This window comes from Microplitis demolitor, chromosome 4 (genome assembly GCF_026212275.2).
Source record: "Microplitis demolitor isolate Queensland-Clemson2020A chromosome 4, iyMicDemo2.1a, whole genome shotgun sequence".
NCBI lineage: Eukaryota > Metazoa > Arthropoda > Insecta > Hymenoptera > Braconidae > Microplitis > Microplitis demolitor.
In genome coordinates this window covers 8,842,358-8,855,364 of record NC_068548.1, presented here as the reverse complement: position 1 = coordinate 8,855,364, position 13,007 = coordinate 8,842,358, and the positions used below count along the sequence as shown (strand labels likewise).

Below are 13,007 nucleotides of genomic sequence, written 5' to 3'. Positions count from 1 at the left end.
ATTAAAAAAATAACAATTTACTTCATTTTTATCGGATAACGCATATTGTAATTCTTCAGATATTCCAAAACTGATACCCGTCCTTTGGCTTCATAATTTTTGATAAACGCTTGAACAAAAAATTACTATTTCTGACATTTTTTTCCGGATGTTTCATATATTAACTCGCTGGCTCAAGTAAAAGTTCACGTAATTCTTTAGCTTGATCATTTCTATTAATTTCTGTCTAAAAAAAATTGAATTTAAGCATAACCGTGAAAAAAATTTGAAGAAACGATCCTTATTGGTTATTTCCAATTTCTCTAATTCTCGAAGATTAATACGAAACGTCACTTTTTATGAGTTCAAAGGACTCGAAAATACCAATGTATTTAAAGGTATTGTCGAGCTCAAAGAGCTCGAACATGTATTGACAATTGTTTTCCAGCTTATGCTCATATTTCGCTTTTATAATATATAGTGGAGTCAGAATATACAAATAGGGTTTACGCAACGCGAGTATGCCCAACAGGGTGAGGAATCGGCCTCCTGTCAAACGGAGGTGGACTTAACGGTCCCGTTACATTAATTTTGTCGACGTTTTGAGTTTCAAGGAAACTAATTTTATATAAATTTTTGTACTCAGGAACCAATAACGATGATACGCAAATTTTTTCACAGTCTATTTGGGATCATACATTACTTTGTATAAAAAGTTACAATGATTAAAACGTTTTTACTCTTAACACAGTTATACATTAATGTCAAAAGCTGTTAAGTCTGTTATTTAGTCAACATTATCTTGAAATATTAATTTTACATAGCCAGGTGCTCCTTCTAATGGTATTGCACAAAATGGACATATGGCTATATATCCATTCGTACCATGAGGGATAGCTACTTTTTCCCAGTATCTGAAAGAAACATTCAAATGATCAAAACTATTTGAATGAAAAAAAAAAAAAACGTTTTTCACGATGAGTGTTCTATTGAATACCAACTTTACGGTTTTTTCAGTAGCCATGTGTCCACAAGGATTAAATGCATAAGTTGGTGGTCCTCTATCAACATAAAATGCTGGCTCAATGCCCATGCATAACTTAACGATCGGTCCAGCAATTAAACACATTGGGCATCTTCTAGTTGCTTTATCTTTTTCTTGACCCCAATCATGATAACCTTGCACGTGACCACATTTTAGGTAGACATAAGGTTGCTGCTGAGCTGAATCTGATGCTGCCTTTCTGGGTATTACAAGAGTATTTAACCCAACTGGACACTGAGGCCTACCGGCATTGATGGCATCTACTAATTCTTCTAAATCATGTTTAGTCTGAAATAAAATATAAAATGTTAAATAAACTTGATATTAATTGAACACCATGAACAGAAGTATGTATTAAAAAAAGAAAATAACTGACCGGTGATTTAGCAAGACCTTCTGCTGATCTCCAAAGTAAAGTAGCGCCACAGAGATCAATAAGAGTTCCGTCTTTGAGGACATTATCTTCATCATCAACGACATTGCCCTTTTGCTGAGCACTTCTACTTTCACGCAAGGAAAATACTCCACCTCCGACGCTTATTTCTCTCCATGAACCACATTGAGCTTCTCCACCACAAAACGGACCACGAGGATGCATTATTAATATTCCATTAGTTGTCAGCCCATCAATTTCTCGATTTTCCTGCCATTTTGTTGCCTTTTCCTAATTATTATACACAGGAATATATATTTCTGCGTAGATACTATTTTATAAATTGTATATTATTTAACCAAAGATACATACTCCTAGAAAAATATTTCTGGAACTATCAAAACCAGCTGCGTAGATTCTAGTGATTGCTGGATTAACTCGGTCAGTCAGTATGCGACATGCAAATCTACTTATTGTACTTTGGGCTATTCGACTTTCATTGCTTGGACCACTTTCAGTAGCTGGATAAGTATCCATCACAACGAAGTCTATTGGTGGCTCCGATGATCGACCAATCTAAAAAATTTTTCAATAGATAGATAGATAGACAATCAGATTTATTTGGCCATAAAATCGAAACTTGCAGCCGTCAAAAGCCAAAATACAAAATATAACTATACATTATGCTAAACGTTTCTATCACATTAATTCTTAATCTAAATATTGATAGTAAAAATAATGATAGCGATAGCGTTCATGAATATCCGTGTTCATTTCTACAATTGTAATATCTAATACTTAATATTAAAGTTCACCAATTTACGTTATAAATATCAATTATAATATATAACCATTCATTAACTTCATGTTTAAAAAAAAAATCGAGTTTCTGAACTCAATAAATGTCGGCATATTTACACAGCTCGGTGGTAAACGATTTCATACTCTAATCGCTGTAACAATTAAAGATTTGTCATATTTTACAAGACGACTATTCAGTAACAGAAGGTGGTCACCGCGAACATCGCCTTAGAAGAACGTTTAATGCCACGTCTACCAATTGTTTTATAAATAGGTAAGATACCGGTGGGTAATAAGGCCTAGCTAAGGGAGATTTTGAATAGAACCGAAAATATTGTATTCAATTATCGAAATATTTCGTAAACTTTATTTCAATACATTAGCCATGAAATGTAATGAAGTAATGGTAATTTTTACCATAAACAAATAAAAAATTATACTTTTACAAAAACCATACGAATAGGCCTCATTTTACTACGGTAGGGTAATAAGGCCTACGAGTTAAACAAACTGGAATAGTTTATCTATACTTAATAAAATTGGTATTAGAGATGAATCAGCACTTAAATTTAGCAACAATACTTTTTTGAAGACAGAAGACTAGATTGTTTTGTTCAACAGCCCTTGAAACTATCAGTATCCTTTTTAAGAGTTAGAAGACTAGATTGTTTTTTATAATTTCTTCTGCGCTACGACATCATATAACGGATGATGAAATATAGAAGACAGGGAATGTGATATCGGGACTCTATAAATTTGTCGTAACATCTCTATGCAAGACCCTTCTACTAGAGTAGCCTTTAGCGGAGGCGGTTATTTTACATATCATTTCTATCACTTAGGCCTTATTACCCGCGGGTACCTTAAAATAGTCCAAAGTAAATAAAACTTAAAGTCAACGATACCATTTTTCACTGTTATGTTTGGTGTTATGCTATTAGTATTGGGAACTGACACGGAGGTGTGGCCTAAAAAACATGGCAGACGATGGGTTACACTTTCAAATACGTAACCCATGTTATAATAGAACTTATAAATAAAATGTTACTAAATTTATCAGTTATCTTATCTTGGACGGCTCGAAACCCAAAACAAAAAATTATATATGACGCAGAACAAAATTTATCTGTGGGTTATTTGATAATGTGTGAAATAAACCGCGAAAAAAGCGATAAACATATGACCGTAGTTACCGCGCTTTCCATCCAAACGAGTCACATAAAAGAAAAATCCCATGAAATCAATGCCAAAATATCTAAAAGTAGAAAAATAATTTCAATAACTTGTTCTTGTAATCAAATGTTTATTTACTTAAAAGACAATAAGAATCATATTTTCAGTTTTTAATGTTTAGGTTAAACTTTACAAACGTACCTGGCAATATCAAATAATCTTTTTTTTTTTGGAATGTAAAGAGCAAGCTTTCATGTGAGGAGTAATTTCATTTATTTTTAAATAACTTTTTCCTCGCTTCTAATTTATCAACTTTTTCAAAATTACCAAAATAATTTCCTAATAGTACTGAACTACCACCAGCCTTCGGAAACTTATGGAAAACCACGTTAAATTTTTACTTGCTTTACTCTGACAATCTCTAACTACACAGCATACTCTACTTTTTGGCTTTTGACGTTTTATAAATATTCCAACTTCCATTTTAATATTTATTTCTTAATAATTTTTTGTAAAAAAAATTATTTCTTATGTTTACAGCATGCATTTACTGTATATTTACTCGACTTTTGTAACCCATCATTAGTTTCATTTTTTACCACCAGATTGCGTAACCCTGTTTGCCAGTTCCCAATATTTCTTCGACATTAGAACTAATTGTTAGAGTTTCGTATTTATTGCTTTCTGGTATTTTGTTAATTGTAACCTGACTTAGACGATCAAGTTTTACTTTCAAAGTACCGTATTTTTACGGTAAAAGTATCGTAACCTAACGTAAAACTACTGCAGAATAAGGTAACGCTATACCGTAATTAACGGTAAAGGACCGTAATTGGCGGCAGAATACCGTAATTAACGGAAGGACTGCTGTAATTTACCGTGAATTACCGTAATTCGGTTCCGCCAGGGATATAACAGGACTAGTTGCCAGCAGAGCGCCCACAACTCTTATCGGATCTTGATGAAATTTTTGATACTCATTCTATAAGCAATCACCTTGATTGAGTTCTAAGGTGGACTGAATAGTTCAATTACTTTAAAAGTTGGGACTGTTTAAAAATTTCCCATTTTTTACACAATTTAAGTTTGAGTTTTTTTTTTACATTGAGGGGGTTTTCTACCCCAAAAATGACGGAATTTTTCGTGAAAAATGGTGCTCTTCATTTTCCATGACCACAAAAAATGTAGAAATGAAAAAAAAAAATTTCAGAGATCGTTGGGAGGAGGATTTGATGATACTTTAACTAAATTTAAAGAGTATTTGACTTCAGATAATTTTTAGCTGAGATACAGTGATCACCGCAAATCGTCTTTTTTCAAAGATGTTCTTGGAAAAGTTTTGTCACCGGCTTGTTTGTGGGTAGTTTCGCGTAAAAATTTCAGGAAATGCTCTTGAAATGACACTTAACAATGTGCAAAAGGTTCAAATTAATTTGTTTTGTTCATACAGCTGAAAAAATTCGCAAAAAAAGGTTTTTTTTTCGCGCTTAAAACCCTGACTCCCCTTAAAGTGAGAGAGTACTAGCCTGTATAGTAGAAAATGGACAGAAAAATAGATAAAGGGGCGCATGAATGCACTACTACAATTGAACTATTATTCACACAGCCAAAATTTTCTTTTTTTTTATACAGTGGCTTTTCCTAAGCTTTCTCACTATTTTTTCATCATGAAATTTATTAAAACAAGAATAGGTGTAAGATCTGGTATGTCATTATAATGTTACATAACCTTTATTTAATCTCGTTTTACAGATAAACTATGAACCCTAGGTCTCTGAAATTTTAACACAACACGTATTAAATATATTTTTATTTTATCGATCCTAAATATTTTAAATTGATCTCATTATTTCGACTTAACTCTAATAACTCTTTAATAAATGTGATATTTTTTTTGACGACCAAAAGAGATTTTGATCTTATGGTAGAAAAAATGATGTAAATAAATAAAATAAATAAAAATGTATTTAAACGTACCTGAAACATGTCTGTTGAGTCATCTTCTGTATACTCGACAATCACTGCTTGCGTCCGAGAAAGAGTGTAAGAAATAGAATGCTGCTTAACATTTAATACGGCTTGAGAATTGTGAGGAGTTTTTACAACGTAATGTTTACTTCGTTTCACTCCGTTTGCAACTGGCCGTTTGTACAATACAAATTTACTTCTACGTCTTCCACGGTCTCCAGGTGGTAAGAACCCATTATATCTATAGAAATGAAAACATGTTAACTTAAGACAGTTATATAAAAAAAAATGTTGGAAAATCCAAAAGTGCACACCTCAATCGCTCATTTTATTTTTAATCATTACTTTTATCATATAATATTAATGAATTTTACTTTATTATGAATTTTTAATCAACTTACAAATTATCGATTTGATTTGTTTATTTCTTATTTTCTGTTTAATATTTTTTCACTAACATTTTTTTTTAAATATCCCGCCTTTTGTCTTAGATGTCGCTTTTTTTTCAAATATATTGGTACGCTAGTAGTTGATAGAGAGAAATAATGAAAAAAATAATAACAGTAAAAATAGCAGCTAAATTTTTCACGAATAATCAGTTTTACATTTTTAATTAATTACAATTAAACCAAAAGGATTCAGATAGTGATTTTCATAAGAATTCTTGGGATAAAAAATACAAAGACAATAAAAAAATCTGGGCGTCGGTTGGCCCTGCGGGCCAGCCCCAAAACTTCCCGCTGTTTTCGACCTCAAAGAGCTCGAAAACATTAGTGTAGATATATTTCGAGCTCTTCGGAAATGCTATCACATGCAATTGTTTTTTTACGATCTTTTCAAGTTCTAACAAGTTACTTGTTATACTGAAGTTTGAAAATTTAAGAATCGAAAATCATTAATGAAGCGGTTTTTAAAATTGAATTCCTGATAATGTTCAATAAAATAAGTGTATTCAGGCAGAAATCAATGTCAGGGATCAAAATCAAAATTTAAATGAGTTTTGACTCATGTAAGAAACAATAAAATATGAAATATCCGAGAAAAATATTAAAAACTACGTTTCATCGATTTTATTGTTGATGATATGATTTAAACTAAAAACCAAGTTCGATGACATCATATGATCGAAAGAAACCATAAAAAGGATGAGTTGGCATGATTTCAGACACATTTTAGTAGATCATATTATGATTTATCCGGAAAAAATAACATAAAATGTTATTTTTTTAACTTTTCAACGCCGACATCTTCCGAACTAATAAATCGATTTTGATGTTTAAGGTGGCAATCGGCGGGTTTTATTGAATTCTAGAGCTGATTAAAATCGATCGCGTCAGTCGTTTCAAAAATATTTAGAAAAAACCGTTTTTCACCATTTCTTTTTCCAACTACATCTCGCGAACGAATGAACCGATTTTGATGGTTGAGGTGGCAATCGACGTATTTTATTGAGTTCTAGAACTGATCAGATTTTGGAATTGTTTAGTTAAGTTATTTCAAAGATATTTGCAAATAACTGTTTTTTACCATTTCTTTCTCCCGCGATATCTCTCGAACAAATTAACCGATTGAGATGGCTAAGGTGGCAATCGACGCGTTTTATCAAATTCTAGAGCTGATTAGATTTTGAAGTCGATCGTTCGAGTCAATCTTAAAAATATGTCTTTTTTCGCCTTTAACCCCCCGCCCCCACTCATCCCTTGAAAATTTAAATCGGTTTATTCGTTCAAAAGATAGAATATTCAACAGGGTGCTTCGTTTGAAGACTATTTTTTTTTCTGGTCCATCATTGGAATAATGTTCTAAACATGTAAAAAAAATTCTCACCAAAGCTCTTAATTTTAATTTTAAGTACTCGCTAAATGAATTTGAAATTTTCTTATTTAATTAACATGTAAATTTTGATTTTTTTTTTAATTATCTATAGCTCCGTGACATTGCAAGATATCAAGTCGCTATTAGGCGGAAATAACAGAGGAATCCTTCCTCTTTAAAAGTGCTTATAGCTAATTTACGTTTTGTAACCGGCTTCACTGGTAAAAAATCTTAAACCCAATTTTTATCAAATTTCATGATTTTTTTTTTCATTTTATTCGCAAACCACTAACTTGAGAACAAAATTGTACAGGACTTTTTGATAGAGAATTTTATTCTCTACAGAAAAGGTTATTTAGTCTATTACCGTAGAGCTAGTAATTTCCGAGATAAATCTAATTAAATATCTTGAAATTTGAAATATCGCTGTTTTATCCACGATTTTAGTACTTTTTTATGAAATTATAGCTGTAGAAACATACCCCATGGATCAGAGTAAAATATGAAAATACATAGTGCACATTTATATATAATTATAAAAAGTATGAAACAATTATTTTTGTACCGAGAGAGGTAGTAATTGAAAAAACTTCCGAAGGTCAAACAAAGACATTTGGTTTAAGATAAGAAAAGATGGAGGTAAGTGTAATAGGAGACAGTTTTGTATTACTGGACATATTTTTGATGATATATATTAACCAGGATGTATTATACATTTCTTCAGCCATAGTTTTATAAAAAAGTACTAAAATTGTGAATCAAACAGCGATATCTCAAATTTTGAGATATTTAATTAGATTTATCTCGGAAACTACTAGCTCTACGATGATGGGCTAAATAACCTTTTTTGTAGGGAATAAAATTTTCTATAAAAAAGTTTTGTACAATTTTGTTCTAAAGTTTGTGGTTTGCGAGTAAATAAAAAAAAAACATGAAATTTGAAAAAATATTGGCTTTAAGATTTTTTACCAGTGAGGCCGGTTACAAAACGCAAATTAGCTACAAGCACTTTTAAAGAGGAAGGATTCTCCTGTTATTTCCGCTAATAGCGACTTAATATCTTGAAATGCCGCGGAGCTATAGATAATTTAAAAATAAAAATCAAAACTTATAAGTTAATTAAATGGGAAAATTTCAAATTAATTTAGCGAGTATTTAAAATTAAATTTAAGAGCTCATCTTTGGTGAGAATTTTTTTTTACATGTTTAGAACATTATTCCACCGATGGACAAGAAAAAAAAATAGTGGTTTCAAACGAAGCACCCTATTATTCACATACATTCGGTAATCCATTTAAAAATAGTCAGGATGGCTTTTTAGGACCTCAAAACATTGAGATCTGTTGAAAACTTAGTTTTCAAAAATCGGACCAAAACTAATAATTTTATTATTTGTAAATTTCCAATTTTCTCAGCGGGAAGTTCAAAAGACTTAAATTTACAAATTTTTTCATAGAATACATTACCCTAAGATGACTAACTCTCCATATTTAGTAGGAGCTTTAGTATTATCATGATGATGAGTATGGCTTCCGTGAGGACTTATGTAGGGACGAGTATGATTAAGTTTACTATTTGGGCTCAGGGGTGAATTGGTCTCTTCTTCAAGTAATGGGCTTTCAGTACCATCTCCATCAGATCTAAAAAAAAAAGTATTAAAAATTTGTAAGAGAGTATAACATTCAACAAAATTGAAAATATAAACTTATAATTTTTTTACCGAATCACCATCCTGTGATTGAAGTCCAATACCTTCATCAAGTTTAAATTTATTCTTAATTCACACTGAATACTTATTAAGTATAAATGATATGTTTAATATTATTTTTATTACGGATTTAAAATAAACACACGAATACTAAAAACTGATCGCTATCATAATTTCTCTAAAATATTATTTATACGGGTATTAATAATTTATAATACTAGTGAAATTAATCCATCCATTTACGTAAAATTGTAAAAAGAGTTTATAATTTTTGCAAGACACCATAACCAATTTCATTCTATCTTATAATCTAATCAGTGACTAATATACACAAAAACACTGATAAAAAATTCATTAATTCATAAATTCCCTTTAATTACATTGATATATTTAATAAAATAATATAATAACTTATAATAAAGTTGTTTTTATTGTAAGCGCATTAATATGACTATTAAATAATAAAGAAATAAACATTGTCCGCGGAGTTTTTAGATGATAAGTCAAACTTTGTCTCAAATGTATTTGACACATTTTTATATATTTTGTTGTATCGCTCATTAATTTATTCTTATTAAGTCAATAACAGATTAAGTGTATTTTTGGTACAAAAAAGGTATAAATAATGAATACAGGATTTAATATGTCAGATACTGTTTGACAAAATGTACCACCAAACAGTCACAATCGTTTTTTCTTTATTTTCTTCCTTTTCTAATTTTTTCATTCACTCTCTTTTGTTTTTTTACGATCGGGGATTTCAACGTAACTACGGTCCCCTCCAACGGATACCATTGCTTTCGCATAAGCGCCACTTTACGAGTCGTCATGGAGCCAAAAAGATAAAATCCGGATCGCCATCTATGGAAAACGAATTAAACTCTCCTCGTCATTTCTGGAAAAAAATTTTATCCTCTTGGTCATTTTGGAAACTAACAAACAGGGTCACGCAGCCTGGTGGTAAAAAATCAAACTAATGATGGGTTATAAAAGTCGAGTAAATATACAGTAAATGCATGCTGTAAACACAAGAAATAATTTTTTTACAAGAAATTATTAAGAAGTAAATATTAAAATGAAAGTTGGAAAATTTATAAAACGTCAAAAGACAAAAAGTAGAGTATGCTGCGTAGTTAGAGATTGTCAGAGTAAAGCAAATAAAAATTTAGACGTGGTTTTCCATAAGTTTCCGAAGGCTGGTGGTAGTTCAGTGCTATTAGGAAATTATTTTAGTAATTTTGAAAAAGTTGATAAATTAGAAGCGAGGAAAAAGTTATTTAAAAATAAATGAAATTACTCCTCACATGAAAGCTTGCTCTTTACATTCCAAAAATAAAAGATTATTTGATATTGCCAGATACGTTTGTAAAGTTTAACCTAAACATTAAAAACTGAAAATATGATTTTTATTGTCTTTTAAGTAAATAAACATTTTATCACAAGAACAAGTTATTGAAATTATTTTTCTACTTTTAGATATTTTGGCATTGATTTCATGGGATTTTTCTTTTATGTGACTCGTTTGGATGGAAAGCGCGGTAACTACGGTCATATGTTTATCGCTTTTTTCGCGGTTTATTTCACACATTATCAAATAACCAACAGATAAATTTTGTTCTGCGTCATATATTATTTTTTATTTTGGGTTTTTATTCGTCCAAGATAAGACAACTGATAAATTTAGTAACATTTTATTTATAAGTCCTATTCTAACATGGGTTACGTATTTGAAAGTGTAACCCATCGTCCGCCATGTTTTTTAGGCCACACCTCCGTGTCAGTTCCCAATAGCAAGTTGCATACAAATTGTCGTAAAAAATGGAAAAGTCCGAAGTTGACGGAAATTTGACGAAAAATTCAACGAAACTTTTGTACAGTAAGCTTTTGCTCAAGCCAACTGTACTATTAGGGCAGTTTCTCGTCGAGTTGGCTATCAGGGGTTGTGTCTGTTTGTGACAAGGAGGATTCAATTCGTTTTTCATAGATGGCGATGTGGATTTTGTTTTTTCGGTTCCATGACGACCCGTAAAGTATCGCTTATACGAAAGCAATGTTATCCCCTCCAGCTAAACGGCTAGGGGCTATATTTTAAAAATGGTTGTTACTGGAGGCATCTGTCATACGAATTACAACAAACCTGATAGTTAAGTTACCCTAATAGCACAGTTTGCTTCAGCAAAAATTTATTTACAAAAAATTCCTTGAATTTTTCGTCAAAGGTCCATCAACTTCGGACTTTTCCGTTTTTTACGACACTGGATCCATCTTGCTATTTAATTTGACGTAAATTTACTACTCGAATCAGAATGCAAATTCACTTCAAAAGTTTAGAAAAAAGTTATCAATTTTCAGACAAATTTCCATATCAATTGATTGTTAATTTGACTTGAAAAATTGTTTAGTATTTTTTACCGTCAAAGTGTAGAGAGTTTTATGTGTAAATTTGCTTTCCTTCTGTAATGGTAAGAATGAACATTACCGGTTTTTTTTTCTAGTAAAAATTTACCTCTAAATTGAGGAAAAACTAACTGCTAATTTTTCTTTCTAACTTTTGCTGTCAAATTTTCAACAAATTCGGGCAGCAAATTTCAATGTCAAATCACAGTCAATTTCAAGTTAAAGTGGCTGAGGGTTGAGTATAAGCTAGTTCATTTATTGCCTTAATCTGACGTTGAAGTTCATGTTAAAATAATGTTAATTTTTTGCCCCGATTTGACCTAGAAGTTGATGTTACCCTAAAATAGCCACTTTAACTTAAAATTAACAATTGAAATTAACGAAATTTGATGCTTGAATTTGCTGACAATTTGACTGCAAAAGTTGGTAAAAAAAATTTGCGGTTAATTTTTTCTCAATTAGAGGAAACTTTTAAAAAAAAAAAAAAACTTTAACAAAAGTTTCCTTGAATTTTTCGTCAAATGTTCATCAACTTCAGAATTTTTCTTTTTAAGCGACAATTTGGATACGACTTTTGAAGTAAACTTGCATTCTAATTCAGGTAGTTAATTTACATTAAATTGTATAACAAGTTGTATACAAATTGTCGTCAAGACTGGAAAAGCTCGAAGTTGACGGACATTTGACAAGAAATTCAAGGAAACTTTTGTTAAATAAACTTTTGCTAAAGCCATGTTCCGATATTGTACTGCGAGCACTGTTCAGTGCTCTTAATGCATGTCGGAGGTCACACCTTACAGTGGTCACAGTGTATATCGGAACATAGCCTAAGCAAGCTGTGCTATTAGGGGTGCGTTCCACTAAGCGTTTACAACGCTCAAAATATTTCTTCAGCCGCTCCACATGACGACCACGGTGAAAACCTCACTTATGGCGTCATTATTTTCGCTCACGCCAAGTCCACACCTCACACCGAACTATTATTTTTAGTCCGATTTGGATTTCTATAAGATCAAAAACATATTAGAATTTTTCCTTATATTTATTACAATAATTAAGGAAAACAAAATTAAAGAAAGTTCCCTCGCGGTTTTGGAAATACCGAAATAATACCGGAATTGTACGGTATAAATATCGCTAAATATGGTATTACTCGAGTTATTTTGGCCAGTTTTTTTGCCGTATTATTACCAAAAATTTACGAAATAAATTCAGAAGATTTACGGCAATGAATCAGAAAAAATACGGTATTTTCACAGCATTAAAACCATAATTATACAGCATATTTATAGTATATTTTCGGCATTTTTGCAGCATCTAACCGTTCTACCCAGAAAAAAATTTATATATAATTGTATAAAATTTTATGGAGTTATATCTAATTTTATATAATTATATAACCTTATAAAGTTATATGCAATAACTGTCATGAAAAAAAAAAAAAAAAAAAAAAAACTCCCGTCTATTCGTGGACTCGATCCTGAGATCTAATTATTCAAAGTCTGATCTGGTAGCCATTGTGCCAAATCACTTATTTGAAATGTGTTAGTAATTGTATTTAGATGAATACAAACGAACTTTAGAAAATTGAAAACATCAATTTTCACAGATAGTTATTTTCACTTACATTTTTTTGTTTGAGTAAAAATTGTGTGAACCAATAAAATAAAATAAAAAATATTACATTTTGCACATTTTCGATGATGTTAAATGCAGAAGCGAACAAAAAATAAAACCATATTTTTTAC

The 13,007-nt window shown here is 31.0% G+C and overlaps 1 protein-coding gene across 1 annotated transcript; it reads right to left on the bottom strand.

The window, feature by feature from the left end:
• Window positions 1-647: 647 nt before the first annotated feature.
• On the bottom strand, window positions 648-9,671 carry LOC103568998 (protein pellino). Its single transcript, XM_008546055.3, has 7 exons — window positions 8,875-9,671; window positions 8,621-8,794; window positions 5,349-5,580; window positions 1,770-1,973; window positions 1,401-1,688; window positions 981-1,312; window positions 648-893 (listed from the first exon to the last, which is right to left on the bottom strand). Exons 1-7 carry the CDS (start codon window positions 8,910-8,912, stop codon window positions 767-769), a joined length of 1,395 nt encoding a protein of 464 aa, XP_008544277.1. The 5' UTR covers window positions 8,913-9,671; the 3' UTR covers window positions 648-766.
• Between the last annotated feature and the right edge of the window lie 3,336 nt (window positions 9,672-13,007).

What these genes read in the sequence shown, in the direction of transcription:
- LOC103568998 (XM_008546055.3), bottom strand. Translation starts at nt 8,912, where the DNA reads ATGAAGGTATTGGACTTCAATCACAGGATGGTGATTCG. An exon ending in AATCACAGGATGGTGATTCG is followed by an intron (nt 8,795 to 8,874) that starts GTAAAAAAATTA and finishes TTTTTTTTTTAG; the next exon opens with ATCTGATGGAGATGGTACTG. An exon ending in CCAGAAATATTTTTCTAGGA is followed by an intron (nt 1,689 to 1,769) that starts GTATGTATCTTT and finishes TATAATAATTAG; the next exon opens with GAAAAGGCAACAAAATGGCA.